Source organism: Elaeis guineensis, chromosome 14 (assembly GCF_000442705.2).
Source record: "Elaeis guineensis isolate ETL-2024a chromosome 14, EG11, whole genome shotgun sequence".
NCBI classification, from domain to species: Eukaryota; Viridiplantae; Streptophyta; class Magnoliopsida; order Arecales; family Arecaceae; genus Elaeis; species Elaeis guineensis.
The window spans coordinates 58154382-58173626 of record NC_026006.2 but is presented as its reverse complement, the minus strand read 5'-3'; the positions used below and the strand labels follow the sequence as shown (position 1 = coordinate 58173626).

The 19245-nt window shown below is 36.9% G+C and overlaps 1 protein-coding gene across 1 annotated transcript in view; it reads right to left on the bottom strand.

Annotated features, from left to right (window-relative positions):
• Nucleotides 1-509: 509 nt before the first annotated feature.
• The window catches only part of LOC105057471 (zinc finger CCCH domain-containing protein 4), a 33189-nt gene continuing 14453 nt past the window's right edge, over nt 510-19245 (bottom strand). Inside the window, exons 6-14 of the mRNA XM_010940087.4 lie at nt 9838-9984; nt 9587-9767; nt 5764-6047; nt 5559-5681; nt 4396-4540; nt 4049-4314; nt 3763-3954; nt 1851-2375; nt 510-1172 (exon numbers count right to left, since the gene is read on the bottom strand). Of these exons, the coding sequence (XP_010938389.1) occupies nt 957-1172; nt 1851-2375; nt 3763-3954; nt 4049-4314; nt 4396-4540; nt 5559-5681; nt 5764-6047; nt 9587-9767; nt 9838-9984 (2079 nt within the window). The 3' untranslated portion in view covers nt 510-956. The remainder of the gene's footprint in view (nt 1173-1850; nt 2376-3762; nt 3955-4048; nt 4315-4395; nt 4541-5558; nt 5682-5763; nt 6048-9586; nt 9768-9837; nt 9985-19245) is intronic.

The following is a 19245-nucleotide window of genomic DNA, read 5'->3' as shown; positions in this document are numbered from 1 at the left end:
CGGTCCGTTCGATTTTTATATTTCCTTGATGACTGCTGGTACGTTGAAAATAATGAAAACTAATTGTCAGATTGATGGCTTATTAAAAGAAAAGCGCATTGATAATCTACGTACATCCCGTTAGTACAACCCAGGTCTTCCAAAATTATTACAAAAGCCATTATCATAAATCATGCACCTCAATTTAGAAAACCCAACAGATAAAGAAAAATGACTGCAGCTTAATATTAACTATGGCAGTCGCACACAAATCTCATGTAAACTTCATATAAACCCCTCAATCTTAGCATTCAAAGTGAATTTTACATAAAACTGAAAATTATTGTAATAAATGTTTCTTGGTTTAGTAGGCAACTCTAATAAACACAATCTTCCTGCACTCTCCACCCTCCTTTGCCCCAGGTGTGAAAAACACTAGACTCTTGTAAAAAGATTCATTCATGAGTAAAACAAGAGAACAAGAGACATTCACAGACTCCACTGCTGGAGATATGCAATCTGTAAAGAAAAGGAAGCCTATCTTTTTTCTTATCACGATTTGTTTTTCAGATATTATATGGAAAAATTAAGGTAGCAAACCTCGATTTTATGAGAACAAAAAAATCAATAAGAAATCTTACAAATCCAACCATCCCTCTGTCTGGTGACCCTCCACCAAGATAAAAGAAAAAACCTTATGTTTTTCCTTGACATCAGAATAAGAACCAGAATTTATAACTTATACCATGGGCATTTTCGTTGAACAGATATCTGCCATCAAGAAGCTGGAAGTAACAACAGTACATATATCATTCAAGACAACCAAGAAAGCCATCTATCTGTACAAAACTTACCCATGGACAAAAAGGCTTTCCCTCGTCAATTCACAACTATAGACTAGTTATAAACCATCTAGGAAGTCAGACGTCGCGTATTCACATAAATAAAAGGTTGCTATTGCTAAAAAATAAAACATTTCATACGTTGTTATATAAGCCCCTGTGGAATGCTGCTGCATAGTCCCCAAATTGTATGTCGGTGGGAGGATGCATATTAAAAACATATGAGATAGGCTTGGATACCTGCATTGGCCTTGTGCTGCCACTCAACTCTGAGAACTTCCCAAAACTTGACTCATCAAATGAAAATGACTGAATCAGATAGAAAAAGCACTCCTTTGCCAATTTTTCCACCTGAAAAGCATAATGAAGGCATAACTAGAGCTGATTGCTGCTGGGAAATTGCTGGGAAATGAGATTGTTAAACATAAACAGAACTTGTGAAAGCATCCAACACACTGAAAAATAAACTTGTACAAAGCAACATCCAAAAAGTGCTAAACAAATGGCAGTATAACTATGATTAAAATAATACAAGTTATTAAGTCCATTGACTTCACAAGACCTCAACCAATTCTTGATCATATGCAGCTAATCCATTGACCATCACTTATATTTTGCCAATATCACTGCTCAAAGACTGTTGGAGACAGTGAAAAGTTGCTCAGAAAAACTAAGCAAAAATGCAGCTTATTCCAAATTTAAGGTAACAAGTTGATTATGCTATACTTTAAAAAGAATATGGGATGTGTACAGGAAGATGGTAGGTAAATGATGAAGAAACTTCTTCTACCATATTACCTTTCATTTGTCTCACATCCAAATTATTTCACCTTTTACAGATCTATGGCTCAACTGACCAAGATTGTGCATTGCCCACTGGTTCACTCATATAAGAAGTGATGGATCTCAAGGTATTGCTCCTTACCATCTCATTTATTGTACAATACCTCAAAAAATATCTATGTACATATTTCACATACAACTTTTTGTTGGATATGTAAGACAAGAATCTAGATTTCTTCACATTACCTCTAGCTGGGCGAATCTGATGTTGTTCATTGTCACAATCACACGAACATCACACAAGGTGTCAGCAAAAATTCTGATCGCTAGGTACTCAAAACAATTCTTTAAGAGATTCTGTTGTATGCCTGCATCGCCAGCCATAACATCAGCAAACCATAGCACACATTTCACTTGTCTCCAAGGGATCGAAACTTTTCCTTGAGTTTCCATGATTAGCTGACAAGTCCGGCTCACATTCCACAGAATTGTCATACCATTTGACACAGAATCAGATTCAGAGGAACGTGGATTAGGATTGGTGACAATTATCTTGCTTGGATCATAATGACATGAGAGATTAGATGAGAAAAACAGGTCCTTATCATTCAATATAAGAACACGGTCATTGGCAGTACCAGGCAACAGCTGCAGAAAAGAATGAGATGATGCATTTTCATCTTCTTCAGAACAGGCACTAAATGAAGTAACTGTAGCAAAATGTGGATCATAGCCGTGCGAAAAGAAACATGAATCTCCATTACGGCAACCCTGCTCATCCACAGAAACACAAGATATAATATATTCTGATATTTTGGCATAAACATAAAGTAGGCTAGTTACGAATATGTGATGCAAACAAAGTTTTAAAGCATCAAGGTGTGGAAATTTTATCTTATTTTCAGTTTATTAGGCTTTTCTGAGTTTTCCTTTAGACGTTATTTACTGTTGTAGTGGATTATTGTAGTGCACTTTTCACATGTGCTACTCATGCTACAGTACATGAACGAACTGTTGATGCTTTTACTTTTATTTTCTTGTTCAGGAGTCCCATTTGCTCTCAAATTATAGGCCAGCTGGTGTTTATAAATTAGGGACCAGTTAGTTATTTAGAATTAGTTTATTTCTTTTTAAAAGAGTCCAACTAGGATTAGAAAAGATGGCTGGCCGGCCTTCTTTCTTGTCCACTATCTTTTTCTATTTTTTTTCCTACTTCTCTACCCATCATGTTAACTATTGGCCAAAGGTGCAACTTTAACAAATGATAAGGGAATGGTACCCAAAATAATACAGGTTCAATTTTATTCAACCATTAACACAAAAGCCCAAAATTTCTGAAATGTGGGCCACGTATTCCAGGACCTTAAAGGTAGCTAGATGCTACTTGAATGCTTTTGGACCTTTCATGTGACTCATGAATGGGTAGACAAATGCTCCACCTCATTGGGTGGGCATCAAAGAAAGGAATAGGATAACTAATATATAAAAGTTGTTAGGGAGAAGATAGCTTTTTCAATACCATCAAAATAGAGCTATAATCATATTGACACTTATAAAAGACAACGCTTTAAGGCTTCACATACCAAAAGCTGATAAAAACTTTTATTTTGGTAGCACATGTCCCATGCTTAAGAGGCTATCCTCTAACAACTAATTAATATTGAACACCTAAAATATATAATAATTACCTGTCATCAAAAAAAAACATATGATTCAGGATTTCTCTTCAAGCATCATTTAAGCAGTTCCATGGGAACTCCATTATCTATGAACACTACAAAAATGCTTGGCTTTCCGGGCTGCTCCTGCGACATTCTAGTTTTCTTTTACTTATGTATGCAACATGAAACAATGTTGTAGGATCAGGAATCAACATGCTAGGAACTTAGAACTTAGAAGACTTAACAGGACTACCACATAAGCATATCAGGGAACTTAACCAGATTCACTAATCTTATATAAATATAGGGTGTTGTGCACTTTTGATTAACAAGATCAACAGACTATTATGTATTAAGGAATAAGCAGCAAGCAGTCATCACAGAAGGAGAATGGGGGGTTCTTACAGTACATGCAGAATAGGAACTTTTTTTTCCTTTTTTTACTTTTTCTTTTTGTTATTGCAGAGCATATTACAGGATTGAAGCTAAGTGGACACCTGAAGTGTTAGGAAAAACTTGCATGCAGGTCTTTTGGCTTGAAGTGAATGAGAGAAAGGACACTGATTCCCTTTGTTGCATAACCCCCTCAAGAAGAATCGACACAGAGCAGCCTCTGTGGCCTGCGGTACAACATCATTTACAGTTTCACCCAGATTCAAAGAAGAATCTTCCGCATGTTGCACCCGCATCTATTACACATAACCAGGGAAAAGACAATTAGATGCAAGGTGGGTTGGGGGGGTACATAGAGAAGAAGGCATGCACTGCAAAATGAAACAATACCTCTTTAATGAGAGTTGTCAGCTTTTCTGCAACATAAGCACCCTGGAAGTCAGTTGGAAAAACATATGGTACAGAAAGACAACTCTTCCTCTCAGTAATTAAATCAAGATTCTCATCTTCCAACGTAAGAGCATCCACATCTTCTGCAAGGTCAGACTGCAGAAGGCATGTATGCTTAAATGCATAAGGCTCGAAATAAGATGGAATTTCATTTTTCGCAATAAAACCAGGCCGGAAACGGTGCATTACATTCATTACATCTTCATCTGCAGGAACATAGAAATTGAAGGTAAAACTGCAATATTGGGCCATGTATTTAGCACACTAATAGATTAATCATTACATACAAATTTCAGAGACATTATGTAGTGATGTCTGCACAAGATTGTGAAATAAGCACCATTCCTCTTCAAGCTTAGCTATCAGTGCTTGTGGTGCTTTCAGCTCATCAACCTTGATAACTTGTTTTAGTCGTTCGAGACGGTGTTTGTCCTACAACCAAAAATGAGACAAATCAAAATAATTAAAACCTAGGTTAATAACATGAGCATAGCAGCATATTCCAAGCTTAGGTAGATTAAGAACTCATTCTTCCTGTAGTACAGATCCTAAGCATGGAATGCATGATTGCAGGATCATGTTCTTGCTTATGAGAGACACAATAGCAAATCAATATGATTTTTAACTATTAGGATTTTCAACCATTAGCGGAACTAATCAGACATACAAATTAGACGGAGATTTTATTTCTTGTTTGGTTGATTTCAGAATTTGGAGGGATGTGATCTCAGAAAAATGATTCAAAGAATTGTTATGCCAGACTTCTGTACATTAATCTCAATACAATGGATACCATCTCGAGGCAATGATTTTAAGGTGTTAACCATGTAATCCAATATATGCCATCACAGCATCACCTAATCCTAAACAAGCCAACAAGATCTATAATGCTAATAAAAGTTATATAAAAGGAAATTGGATATTTAAACTTGCAAGCACATATTGTGAATCCAGAGTTCATGATTGTAGTTTTAAAACAAACTGTAAAAACCAGGATTCTGTTTTTTAAAACAATAAAAAACCAATAGAAGTTATGGAACTACTATTTAAGTAGTGAACACGACAAGCCGGATGCCAATGGACAGGAAAGAAAGTTGAGTTCGGAAGTGAACTTCTCCCAGCAATTCCTGCTTTTAGTGCACTGGAAAGCCGAGATGAGGCACTCCATCCTTGATCCCCCACCCCCCTTATTGTTTTATGGGTGTATGTGTGTTTTTTCAATCTGTGTTTGGAGGCTGTGCTAGAATGCCAGCCCTCATGCTCAAAGGCTCGATTCTTCCATCTCAAGCAAGGTTTGAGCATACCCAGGTTACCCTAATTACCAATGTTTTCTAAAATTATAATCAAACCTTGCAGAGTGTCAAGCCCCACCATAAAATGAATCTGTTATATATCCAGCTTATCTCAGTCATATCTATCAAGGCTTTAAAGCGGTGAGTGTATAAATCACCTTAAAAACACGCTGCCAAAATTGAAATGCACACAAGTTGCCCATGAATATGGTTTCCTTCTTGCCAATTTGTAAAGCATCACTGCTCTCACTCCCAAAATAATTGTCTACATACTTTGTAAACTGTGAGAGAGGGAAAAAAAATGATAATCAGTGCAAAAATAGCACAAGGTCAGACATGATTCACAGTACTCTGAAAAATTACCAAAATGTGATGGCCAAATGGTTGAAGAATGGGAAGCGGTTGGACATCCATTAATATACTAATTAAAATTCCTTCACGAAGCAACCCAATCTCACCAAACTTCAGAGTAAGCACTGAAGCATCAAAGGATAAGGGCAAACTGTCAAGCAAACGACCATAGAATGTTGGCTCATACCGGCCCCTGTGATGAAGAGGCCTTCCTAGGGCCTTATTACGAACAAGCAAGTGCAAGGCATCTTCAACAATTTCTGGATCTGGAGGATCCATAACCGTCTGCAACAAGACTAGCAAAAATCAAAGATCAAAATGTTATGATCGTCATCTGAATGGAACTAAATGCAAAATTGAACTGCATACTTATACTGATGCAGGAGAAGCATTGCCTTTTAAAGGAAAGCATGAAGATATTAAAAAGTTAACAAGAAGCCAATTTCATGAACTAGATGAAGTTAAAGAGAACTTTCTATGCAGTTAGTTCAGACTTCAGAGCATGCATATGTACAGCAGTCCTCATGTAAACAAATGTTCTTAGAACAAGATGATCAGGGCTAACAAGAAGACCTCTCCATTATAAGGAAGTTAGCTGCATGAAATTAAGTATTGAACCATACCAGTTTGTAGCATATGCTACTGTGCCAATAAGGTAAACAGCACAGTAAATAGTTAGGTAGCAAGGTATCATCCATGCCAATCCTGTAATATAAAATTTTTTATTGTACCTCTACCCCAATTAAAGAATCATAAATGAATTTCTTTAGTTTGCATACTTAATTTGTCCTCCCACCAGAGACAAATCCCTCTGGCTGAGTCATGTAGATTTCTTCCTCAAGATTACCATTGAGGAAAGCAATCTTTATATTCTTTTGCCCAATATCATAGTCATAATATACAGCTATAGCAAGCAAAATCTGAATGGATTTGAGCATAACTACTGATGAAAAGATTTCTTTATAACCAACACCTTGCCTTTGTTTGAACCCTTTTGCCACTAGCCTAGCCTTGTCGATTTCTACTCGGCCATCAGCTTCAATCTTCTTCTTCAAGACCCGTTTGCAACCTATTGAGGTCATACCCTCAGGCGAATCAACCAAAGTCCATACTTGATTGGCATACATGGAGTCCATTTTGGATTTCATGGCTTCAAGCATACCACTACTCCTAACTGGTTCTGAATAGGTAATGGGATCATCATTCTTAATGATGTGTGGCTCATTGTCATTCTCAATAACAAATCCATATATGAGAGGCATATTACACTCTCTCTCCGACCTTCGGAGAGGAAGTGTGCTATGGTTGTACCTCATCAATGGGCACTTCAGGTTGAAGATCAACTTTTGGACTATTCATAGGTTATTGTAGGATAATTTGTAGATCTTGAACTTCTTCTATTTCAATTGTCCTCCCACTTTCTCTTTTTTGAATAAACTCTTTTTCAAGAAAATAGCATGCCTACTGACAAACATCTTTTATTTAGTAGGATGGTATAAGTAGTATCCTATACTCTCCCTAGGATAACTTACAAATCTGCACTTATCTGATCTAACACTTAGTTTATATCCTTCAATTCTTTTGGCATAAGCAGGGCAGCCCCATATCTTAAGATGTTTGAGGCTCGGCTTCTTTTCTTTTCATATCTTATATGGAGTGCTAGTAACAGATTTAGATGGTACTTTGTTTACAATATATACAGCAGTTTCCAAGGCATATTTTCAAAATGAGATTTGAAGGTTTGTGAAACACATCATAAACCGCACCATATCTAATAAAGTGTGATACCTTCTTTTCGCAACACCATTCAATCATGGTGTACAAGGAGAAGTCCATTCAGAGAGAATTTTTTTTTCTTTAAAATGATCAAGAAATTTACTAGTTGAGTATTCACACCCTCGATCAGATCGAAGAGCTTCAATACTGTTACCAGTGCTTCAAAAGAAGAAAATAATTCATGTTTGGCTAAAGATACTATTAGGACACCATAAATTAAACAAAAGGAACCTTTGTGACTCAACGCAGAGATACTATTAGGACACCATAATTTAAGCAAAGCGAACCTTTGTGCACCAATGCAAAATGGAAAAATTAAAATTTTATAAGACGAGGACTTGATGAGGTTGAAAGGTAAGACTATGATGCAGTACCTATGAATTGATGGGAGTGATGGTAAACAACCCAGTCATCTTTACACAGGCAGCAGTACATGAAATGGCTTTAGTTTCTATGTTGCAACTTCCAAATCAGGCATTATAATGTCTGTTGCAGATGAATTATTATTACTAGAAAGATGTGCCATCATGATTATGAAGTGTTTACAGCACATGAAGCATTACAGCATATCTCTGACCAAAACATGTCCTCCCATGCATATTTTTAGCAGTCCACAAATCAAATACTTTTTCCATTCATAAGATATCCATAAATGCAATATTTGCTTTTCTCTGTTGGACAAGCATGTATAGATAAATGACTAATTACTAGCTAAAAATTAATACATATCATTCTAGCATGCATAGGTTGCTTAGGGAATCAGTCGTTCATTTCAATTAGATGGTTGCCAATATGTTAGCCACAAAAAAAAAAAAAGGATGGTTGGCAATCCACCAAATTCATAAACCTTGTAAAACAGCTGAAGAATAACTAGTAATAAATATGAACGTTTTAAAATACTGTAATATGTCATCTGAGCCTGACCAAGAATATCCAGTTCAATTATACTGCAGTAAATTCCATGCTTCAAAAGCAGGCAGGTTCGAAGTGGAAAATTTTGGAAGGGATGAAAATCAGGTATTTCCATTGATCATATGACATTGCCCTTTCTTTATACAAGCCAACCATTTTTATAGAAATTTCCACATGCAGTCAGTTAAGAATGAAATGTACGATCATCATAGCCAACTTTATTTGCAATTTTGCATAATTTGCTGATATTTTTCATTTACTGACAGCAACTTTTAACAACATTAATGTTGTCCACCATTAAAAATTTCACTAATTCTCATGACAATGTTCTGCACCTATTAAATCTTCTACAAGTGGTGTTCTGGAGCAAATTTCTTGGCTGAATCAATCAAGAAAGAGGGAAGTTCATAAAATTACAAACGTATGCAGAAGTAAAACTTCTTGAACAAAGAACTAGTCAATGCCTACCACTGACTTAGCATCCAATAAAATTCAACCCATTAGCCCAAGAAACATATTTCACGGCAGCATAAGGTCAAATTCCAATGAGGCAACTGAGTACAAAGTCTTGCCACATCGTGGGCATCCATGATAAAGTTTTGCAAGCCAATGAGTTTTAGTAACCTCAAGAAGTCTATCCAGAAAATAGTCCAAAAACTTGGATGAAAAAACAATGAACTGAACATAGACATATTCACGCATAAGGTCAATTCCAATGAGGCAACTGAGTACAAGTCTTGCACATCGTGGCATCCATGATAAAGTTTGCAAGCCAATGAGTTTTAGTAACCTCCAAGAAGTCTATCCCAGAAAATAGTCCAAAAACTTGGATGAAAAAAACAATGAACTCTTTAATAGGTTTGAAGTGATCATCCTTCAGAATGGTTAGGACTTAACAATCCACATGATTGAACAGGCTTTGCTTCCAATGCATGAGTAATGTACCATACATTAATAAAAGAAAAAATAATCGATTTTCTATGAAGTGAAAATGCAAATTGTAGAAATCTCCACAGCCATTTGGATTGCATTCCCAATGAAATATAGAGAGGAAGAAACCTTTTCTGGAGATACAGTACAACAACTACAAATATGAGTAAAAGAGTTTAAAGAAACCCATCAGTATTTTATGAAACGCAAGCAATACCTTTGGGATCATTGATGGCTTTAGAGTCTGCACAACAGATCATAAGCACCTGCTGCCTTAATGATAACCTTAATATTGCTGGATATTCATGATCTTCTAGACTATTATAAAATGTTCGAGTGACCAGCCTATAAATTTGACCATCGCAGGTTCGACCTGTCCTGCCTTTGCGTTGCTCAGCCTATAAAATCTTTAAATAAATCAATCAGGTCTTACAAGTAGAACCTCAAATTAGATATTTCGTTGAGTACCTGAGACTTGGACACCCAAACAAGCTCTGCAGATTCCTTTTTCCTGTTGAAGTCCCAAACAACTTGTAAAGATCTACATGAATCAATGACAAACGCTACACCCGGAATTGTGACAGATGATTCTGCAATATTAGTCGCTAGTATCACCTGTAATGCAAAGCCAAGCATACTCATAGAACAATGAAATTTATATTGAAACAGACTTAAACAAATGCAAAAACATAGAATCTGTTGTGTGCCGAAAACCACAATGATTTTATAATATTTAAGGTTATCAAAGGAAAAGAAAATAGGGGAAAAGATGATGAAGACAAAGAAGATGGCCATAACAAGCCAGCTAATCCTTTCTTTTTTTAGCATAGAGTGTAAATATGTATGTGCAGACACAGAAACATGTGCTTATGCATATGCATCATGAGTCCTCTTGAATGCATTTGGTTACACCATATATGCTGTAATAGCAATGTGGAATTACTGCACCATGTCCTACCCAAGTTTCATGGCATCAGTCCATAGATCAGGGTCCCTAGACCTTCATGTGTCACGGCAGCATCAAAGACATAACATTCCAGATCCAGCAATGATGGATGATTACTAGAGATGAATTACTTAAATCAAAGCAATCTGTCTCCTTCAAGGTTGCACCTTCACAAGTGTCTTTGTTTCCTTTTTTTTGGTCAGGTGGTGGGGGATCAATAATCAAAATTTGACAACTTGTTAACTGGAGGTTATAGGGTTATTTGCCAATAACCAAACAACAGTGAAAGGGGTTTATTCATTCATCATCTCAAATACATTTCAACCATCTGATTAACCACCGAACTAATCTCACAACAAATTATTCTTTTTGCCCAGATTTTATCTTGATTGGTGACAATATCCAGAAAATGTCTTTGAAGTCATTCGTCATTCATAAAAAACTATAGTAGCTCTCTGTCAGTTTGTTTCATCACCCAATCTGAGTTCATTTTCTCCTATGCAAGCTTTGACACTGATCACCAATATACAAAAGGATGCTCTTCTGCTTATACAATTTTTATGGCACCATCACCCAAGCCTTTTTCCATCAACTTGTGATCAACTATGAACCAAAAGTCCAAGTTGAGAAAGATGCCTGCAAGTATTTGCTGTCGTGATCTGTTACAAATTTAATGAAAATCCTCCAAGAAATTGTGCAATTCCTAGACTAGGAAACTTTATGCAATACAATGGTTGGGCATAAAGCCTAAAATGCCAGCTGATGGAAAGGAAGGCCTGCCTATTATGGCAATTTAGGCTCATGAAACCAAGGTGCAAGCTATTGAAATTCTTGTATACTTGGAAAGAGTTTAGACAGGAAATATGACAAGATTTAACATGTGGAACCATCAAGGCAACAAGTTAAATTCACACAAAAATTAGATATTCACACAAAAATTAGATATGCACCCAAATTATCCCCTAAAATTTATCATGTCTATTTTTGAATGCATAGATACTCCTTACTCTTTTTTCCCAAAATGCGTCCGCGTATTAAAGCACTCATATGCTGCGATTAACATGCACTATACTAGTGAAAGTGAGTGCCTTGTAAAAGTAACTCTAGAAGTACATAATACAACGCACACGAAAGAAGTGGTGTAAATTAAACAAGTGGTGTAAATTACAGGTATTTGAGCCATTATTGGTGGTATGATCTAAAATTGTTGAAAGAGGATTTTTTTTTTCCCAAAAAAATATATATATTCTTGTGTAGTACAAGAAATATGAGCTTTACTCACTGAACCTTAATTATCTACCTGTGGACTTGATTTAATTACTGTCATTTAACTGACATCTAACAAATTACTAATTGGCTATGATTTCTTCTAAAAAGAAGCATCAAGAAAATATGGATTACAAGTGCATTCATTATGAGGGCAATAAATCAAAAATTGACTCAGTATAAAGCATGCCAGTGTTTTAATTGTTGGTCTGAAACAATACATACATTTGAATACCATAAGCATAATCATCTAGCCTTATTCCAAGTCCAAACTATTTGACACTGGCTTTGTCGATCCTCGTTAGCCATGTATTTGTATTTAGGCCAATCTTTGATATTGTTTCAAGCTTTTGCATGTCTTTTCCCACAACTTCCATCCATGTTGTCTTAGGTCTCCCCCTACATCAATCATACCACTCTATAATTCCATATTATCTGATGTGAACATTTATCAGTTGATGCAATCAACTACCAACTAGTAATGAATCCCCCCCCCCAACCTTCCAAACAGAAAAAGGGGGTACCTTTGCATCATGAACAATTACAGAATGGACTACTTTAGCCATTAATCTAATCTTTCATCCAATATAGTTCTCATTCTGAAATTATTGTTCCAAAAAACTGAAGAGCTTAATAATATTTGAAACATTTAAACAACATATTAACCCAATATAATAATTATATGTTAACATTGGCCACTTATTTTAAAATCTATAAAAATATAAATTAATGCTGTATCAAAATAATGATGAGTCAACATATTAACCTCTTTTCATGGTAACTATACAAGTTTTGTTTTACAGATTGTTAAGGCTTTCTTTTTCTTCTCTGTTCTGGGGCACGAGGCTTTCACAATTTAAAAATGGAACCTCACTGACTTATATCAAAAATTTTGACCAGCACTTTCTTCAGATTCCATACCTTGTTGATTCATTGGGTTTTTGTATTATTTGAGTGATAGATGTTAATAAAACTAGAAAACAAAATCTTTCCTGACCCAAAAACTCTTTTGTCATTTTCACATTCCCAAATTTCTGTATTAAAAAAATAATAATGCTCATCATCAGCATAACATTCAATTGCTCAGTCAAATTCAGAAGGTTTACGATGATCATAAGAATTATGTCAAAGAAAATAAAACTTCTTTCGTTGTTATTTACAGTAATAGGATCCATTAGGTATTGTTTTTATTTCTTTTTTATTGAAAAAAATCATAGAAATTGAGATAAAAAACATGTTTTTTTATTTTCTAATTTCAAATTTTATTTTCATTATTTCTATAAGAATGAAAGTAAGAAAACTCATACTTTCAATATTTTCTAAAACAAGAAACTCATATCTTTTAGCAACATCGCTAACACCACTACCACCATTGCCACAAATGCTACCATCATTACCATTGCCATCTTTACTACCACCATCGCTACTATGCCACCACTACGGTCATCTCCACTACACCATTGTCATCACCACCATCATCGCCACCACTACTACCATTGCCTCCACCACCTCACTACTGTCTTCGTCGCCAACATTGCCATAACCACTGCCATCAGCAAAATCGTTGCCTTCTAGGCAACACTACCACTACCAGTCTCTGCCACACCACCGCCACCACATCGTTGATGCCCCCACTATCACTGCTGCCACCACTACTATGGACTCCACTACAACTATCACCGTCTCGACCACCATCATCATGTTTATATTTTTAAAAATAATTGACTCACCACACAAGTTTATATTTTTAAAATTTAGAAATAAAATTTCTAGTTTTCTATTTCCAAAAATCAGAAAAGTGAATGTGATGCCAAACAGAACCTTAATATATTATTTTTTTATGGCATTTTTATCCTTTATGATCCATAAAGTGCAATGCATGAGCTTTGAGGTTGTACTTGTTAAATGTATGTCCTAGAAGCCAATATGGCTGACACATTGTAATAATTCTAAGATATAATTTTATACTTAATATATTGATATGATCAATAAAAGGACAATTTTATTTTCATTCAAGCCTGATGTGTCCTTAAATCGTCCATGGAATTAGTTTCGATACATATTCTCAAAGTATTGAGAATTAGAAACATATATTTAATTCTTAAATGTTCCCGATCATAAGATCATCATGAGGACAGTGATAGATCCAGATAGACTGGTGCACAAATCGCTTCCTTCAGGCTAAATGAGTCTCTGGTCTATTATATAGAGACACAAGACGACGAGTGCGGATGGTTGTTAGAGAAAGAATATTATTACTTTCTAATGCTTTATATGTATCACTTGGATTTCTATTCAATCGTCAGTGATTATCTCGATGCTGTAGTTGTATGACTGGTCTTTTGACTTGAGATGATACTACTACTCGCAATCAGGCTGCTAAAGTTTGACTGATACATAAACATGGATCTCAATAAGCTCTTGTGGTGGATGTTGGAGACAGTTGGTCCACTGTAGGAGTGGGGTGCGCATCAAGACAGGATCTATCGACCTTGATAGAGAGTAGTCCTATGAGATTCGAAAGGCCAAATCCAAAAATCTATGGCCATAGTAATGTAATTGATGGAAAAGAGTTTTCATAAAAGTCACAACTGGACTTGAGCCAATCGAATCTATCATATGACTGATGTTGAGATTTGATAATTTATCCATGACCTGCCATCTAGTCGGAACTCACGATAGAGGAACTGAATCACACGTTAACTATACCTAACGGTTCATTTCAGTTCTACTGGATTGTCACTATATACTGCTAGGTGTCACTGGTGGATTGTGAGAGCTCACTAGGATTGTTCTGAATCGACAATCCTTACTGAGTTAGAGTGAAATTGTTCCGACCCATTGAAAAGAGTTTCAATGATACAATGATAGAAATCATTGTGTATCTCACTACCAGATAGAATTGAACCTATACGGTCACACAACAAAGAGATTAGGCCTGAAATAAGTAATTGAGCTTATGAAGTATCAATTGGATTTAGAGAAATCCATTGGGTTCATGATAACCTTGCTAGCACATGGTTAGACCCAATTCTTCTTTCCGTTGGAATTACTTATTTGATAAGATAATTCTAACTTAATTACCTGCTAATAACCTACATGAATAAGATTCATGAAACTTCAATTATTGGGTGTCTAAGGTTATGGATCATATTAATTAAGAATGCAAGTCTCTAATTAATTTTCTTGATAGTTATTTTTGGGTGCCACCTTGATTTGATCAAGTTGGGCATGTCCATTGATTAGAGGGCTTTTAGTTCTCTTATGGGACGTCTCTTAAGTGTGTTTTAGGATGTCTAATTATGGGTGCAAGGACCCCAATTGTTGGCGCCTAAAGGGTCTCCTAAAGTAAGTTGGATAACTTAAGTTAATAGGAAACTCAATGCAAGTAAGACTTGTATTATATGATTGAATAGGATTCAATCCTTGTGCCTATTTAAAGGGACCTCCCCTAAAGTCCCTAGAGCATCCAAACCAGCAGCCCCTCACGCCCAAAAGCTCTCCCCACGCCCTCTTTTCCTCTTCCTTTCTCTTCTCTTGGGCGTTCTACATGCCCATCCCTTAGGACGCGAGTCCCAAGGAGTTCCACGCTCAAGGTGTTGGACGTCCCACAATTTGCTGGTTGCTGGTGTTTTGTAGCAGCACAAAGCAAGGAGAAACTCTAGAGAAAAGGAGAAGAAGAAGATCAAGGAGAAATATCAAGCGTTGATCGCGATACAGACTTTGTTCAGATTCAGCAGACTGAATTTTGGAAAACCAAAATTCAGATTAAAGAAGACTGTCCCAGGCTGATCCCGAGTGGATATTCGTAGAGGCCAGACACTTGTGCAGCTAAGAGAGAACCTCTTCTCTTTCAAACCTAGATTCGAAAAAAAAGATTGCGAAACAGGTATGTGATTTGATCACAATTTAAATTCAGCATATATCAATTTCAGCATATGAGATAAATCCATGTTGTTTTGTATTTTCATACATGCATAATTCAGTTTAAAAGTGTTTTAATCTTATTCTCCACTGCGGTGTTTAGAAAATAAAATTTTTGAAATACATATGCATTCACCAAACCCCGAATCCTATATGTAGAATCGATTAACCTAAGGACCTAATTTGGCTCGCTGGTTTGAGCCTGATTCGCTAAAGCTAACCAATTCTGATCAATCGACCTATTGGTGTCTAAGACAAATTGAGACGTGGTTACTTAATTGATTCCGTTAACCGACCTGACCAATTTATTGGTGTCTTAAGAAGACAACAGGGGGACCCCCACCGATCTCCACTTACCTGGCCAATTTGAAAGATTAGATCTTGAATTAGGTTGCTTAGCAATCTAGTTTAGCCCATGCTAGTTAGATCGGTCATATCATAACTGATTAGATGAGACCTAAACCTAACCTCTCCACAAATATTAAGTCCATAGGTCTTCCACTGTTGTAGATGTGTGGACGTGCTACCAGCGTTGATTGTTCTCAGCTGGTTACAGTGGTTCAATTGCATTGGGAATACGTAACTACTCTATTAGCAAAGAGTTGCTCCAGGGTAAGGATGGGGTTGGACCCAATAACTATTAAATAAGGGACCCAATGACAGTCTTGCACCTACTTGTGAATGATAGGTCGGGTTTAACTAAGTGTGGACAATAACTGTTAGGTGAGCCTACATGACTTAGAGATCAAGTCGCTGTAACATGCTTAGTGAAGCATCTGGGTAAAGAATTGCCTATGCATCGGTGTGCATGTTACCAATAACTGTTAGGTGAGGCGCATGTCATCGGTGAGACTGCAGCACCCATTAGGAATCTTTTGTCGCATTAGGATTTCTATTTTCTTCTCGGAGAGTGGAGGAATCCGATAAAATAGTGGGAGTCATTGTTTGCATCTTAAAGTCTCTAGAAGCAAATATAAACATTAAGTACAAAAGTCTAACATGAATCTCTACTCTCGCAGTTTAACCACTATGTCAGCCTCAAACTTTCTAGCCCGCATCCTTGAAACCAATCGTTTGACCAGTACCAATTACAAAGACTAGCTCAAAAACTTCAGGATTGTTCTAACCTCAGAAAAGTTAAGCCATATTCTCGACCAAGATCCCGTAGTGCTACCAAATCATCCTACTGCTGAGCAAAGAGCTGCTTTTGAGAAGTGGACGAATGACGACAGTCGGATCAAGTGTTATGTGCTGGCGTCTATGTCAAACGAGTTACAAAACCAGCACGAGCATATGCCCACTGCCCGGGCCATGATCACTCACCTACAAGAGTTGTATGGTGAGCAGAGCCGTACTGCGTGCTTTGAAATATCCAAAAGACTTCAATTTGAAGATGTACGAAGGGCAGTTTGTCCATGAGCACTGTATGACAGTGATCAAGGATATTGAGAAGCTTGGAAAGCTAAGGCTAGAAATACAAAAGCAATTGCAGATGGATCTGATCCTTCAATCCCTTGCCAGTTCATATAGTCAATTCATTATGAATTTTCATATAAACAAACTTGATGCACAATTTTCGAACTCGTCAACATATTGGTCACTACGGAGGGTACCTTGAAGAGTTCAAAGGATACTATTTCGTTATGGAGCAGACCGTTTCTTCCAAAAGAAAGTCTACTTGAAGGAAGAATGTTCAATCCGCGAAGAAACAAAAGAAAGAGAGCAAGCTGAAAAAAGATGGTCCAAAGGTGACCAAAACAAAAAGAAAGTATTTCCACTATCATGCTGAAGGCCACTGGATGAGGAACTATCCTAAATACCTAGGAGCCTAAAGACCAAAAAGGATGATAAGCCTTCTGAAGGTATGCTCGTAATTGAATCTAACCTTACAATTTCTTCTACTTCTAGTTGGGTATTGGACTCTGGCTCGAGTGCTCATATATGTACCTCAATGCAGGGTTTGATAAAAAGTAGGAGGTTGAGGAAAGATGACATGATCCTTCGGATCGACAATAGAGAAACAGTTGCTGCAGAGGCCGTTGGCACTTACCCTCTTTGATTACCGTCTGGTGTTAGATTAGATTTAAAAGACTGTTATTATAGCTACTCAGAATTTAATTTCCGTATCTGTGCTAGCACAGGAAGGTTTTAAAATTTATTTCAATAAAGACTTTTATTCTATTTATTTACAAAATAAATTGATTGCACGAGGTCTTTTAATTGACAATCTTTATCACTTGCATGTTGATGAAACGAGCAAATAGTGAGTGCCATAAACCAAAAAGACCCAGAGATAAATTAACCAGAAGTACTTATGGCACCATAGACTAGGCCATATTGGAGAGGACAGGATAAACAGACTGAAGAAGGATGGAATCCTTGGCTCTCTTAACCCAGAATCGTATCCAGCTTGCGAATCCTGTCTTCGAGGAAAGATGGCCAAGTTGCCCTTTGTAGGATTGGAGAAAGAGCCACAAAGCTACTTACCCTGATACACACCGATGTGTGTGGACCATTTGATGTGCAGGTCAAGGATAGTTATACCTACTTTATTATCTTTATCGATGATCTGTCTAGGTACGGATATGTGTATCTCATGAAATACAAATCTGAGGCCTTTGAAAAGTTCAAAAAATTTAGGCATGAAGTAGAAAAGCAGACAGACAAACCCGTTAAGCTTCTTCGATCGGATCGAGGAGGTGAATACCTTAGTCGAAAATTTCTGAAATATCTTAAGGACAACGACATAGTCTCTTAATGGACCCCTCCCGGAACATCTCAGCTCAACGGGATATCCGAAAGGAGGAACAGGACCTATTGGATATGATCCGATCCATGATGAGTTTCACTGATCTATCCTTATTTCTTTGGAGAAATGCCTTGTTAACTACCATTCACCTGTTGAATAGGATTCCATCAAAGTCCATTCCTACCACACCATATGAGATATGGTTCGGTAAGAAGCCGAATCTGGATTATCTCAAACTTGGGGATGTCCAACCTATATCAAGAGACAGATGACGGATAAACTAGAGGATAGATCTATTATAGCTCGCTTTATAGGGTATCCAAAAGAATCCATGGGATACTCCTACTTTCCACAAGATCACAATATAAATGTGAGTCGAAATGCTGTATTCCTAGAAAAATAGTTTATCCAGGATGGCAGCAGTGGGAGGTTAGTGGAGCTCAAAGAGAAAGTCTCTGAAGAGCCCAGAGCTACAGATCCTCAGGAACCTGTAATCCATGAGCCAGTAGTTGATATTCTTTTACCACCTCGTAGATCTAGCAGGATCTCTCGACCTTCTGAAAGGTACATGGGTATGCTTACGGAAGAAGTAAAGGAAATGTTCCTTATGAGAGAGTGGTCATAGTGATATCCTAGTACCTTTGATGAGGCGATGTCTGACATTGATTTCGAAAAATTGTTAGATACTATGAAGTCAGAAATTGACTCGATGCACTTGAATCAAGTCTGGATTTTAGTAGATCCACCTGAGGATATCGTACCCATTGGGTGTAAATGGATCTACAAAAGAAAGATAGGTGCCGATGATAAGGTAAAAACTTATAAAGCTAGACTTGTGGCAAAAAGTTATAGTCAACGCGAGGACATTGACTATCAGAAAACTTCTCGCCATAGTCATGCTGAAATCCATCCGCACCTTGCTTGCTGTTGCGGCTTACTATGATTATGAAATCTGACAAATGGATGTGAAAATTACTTTCCTGAATGGATA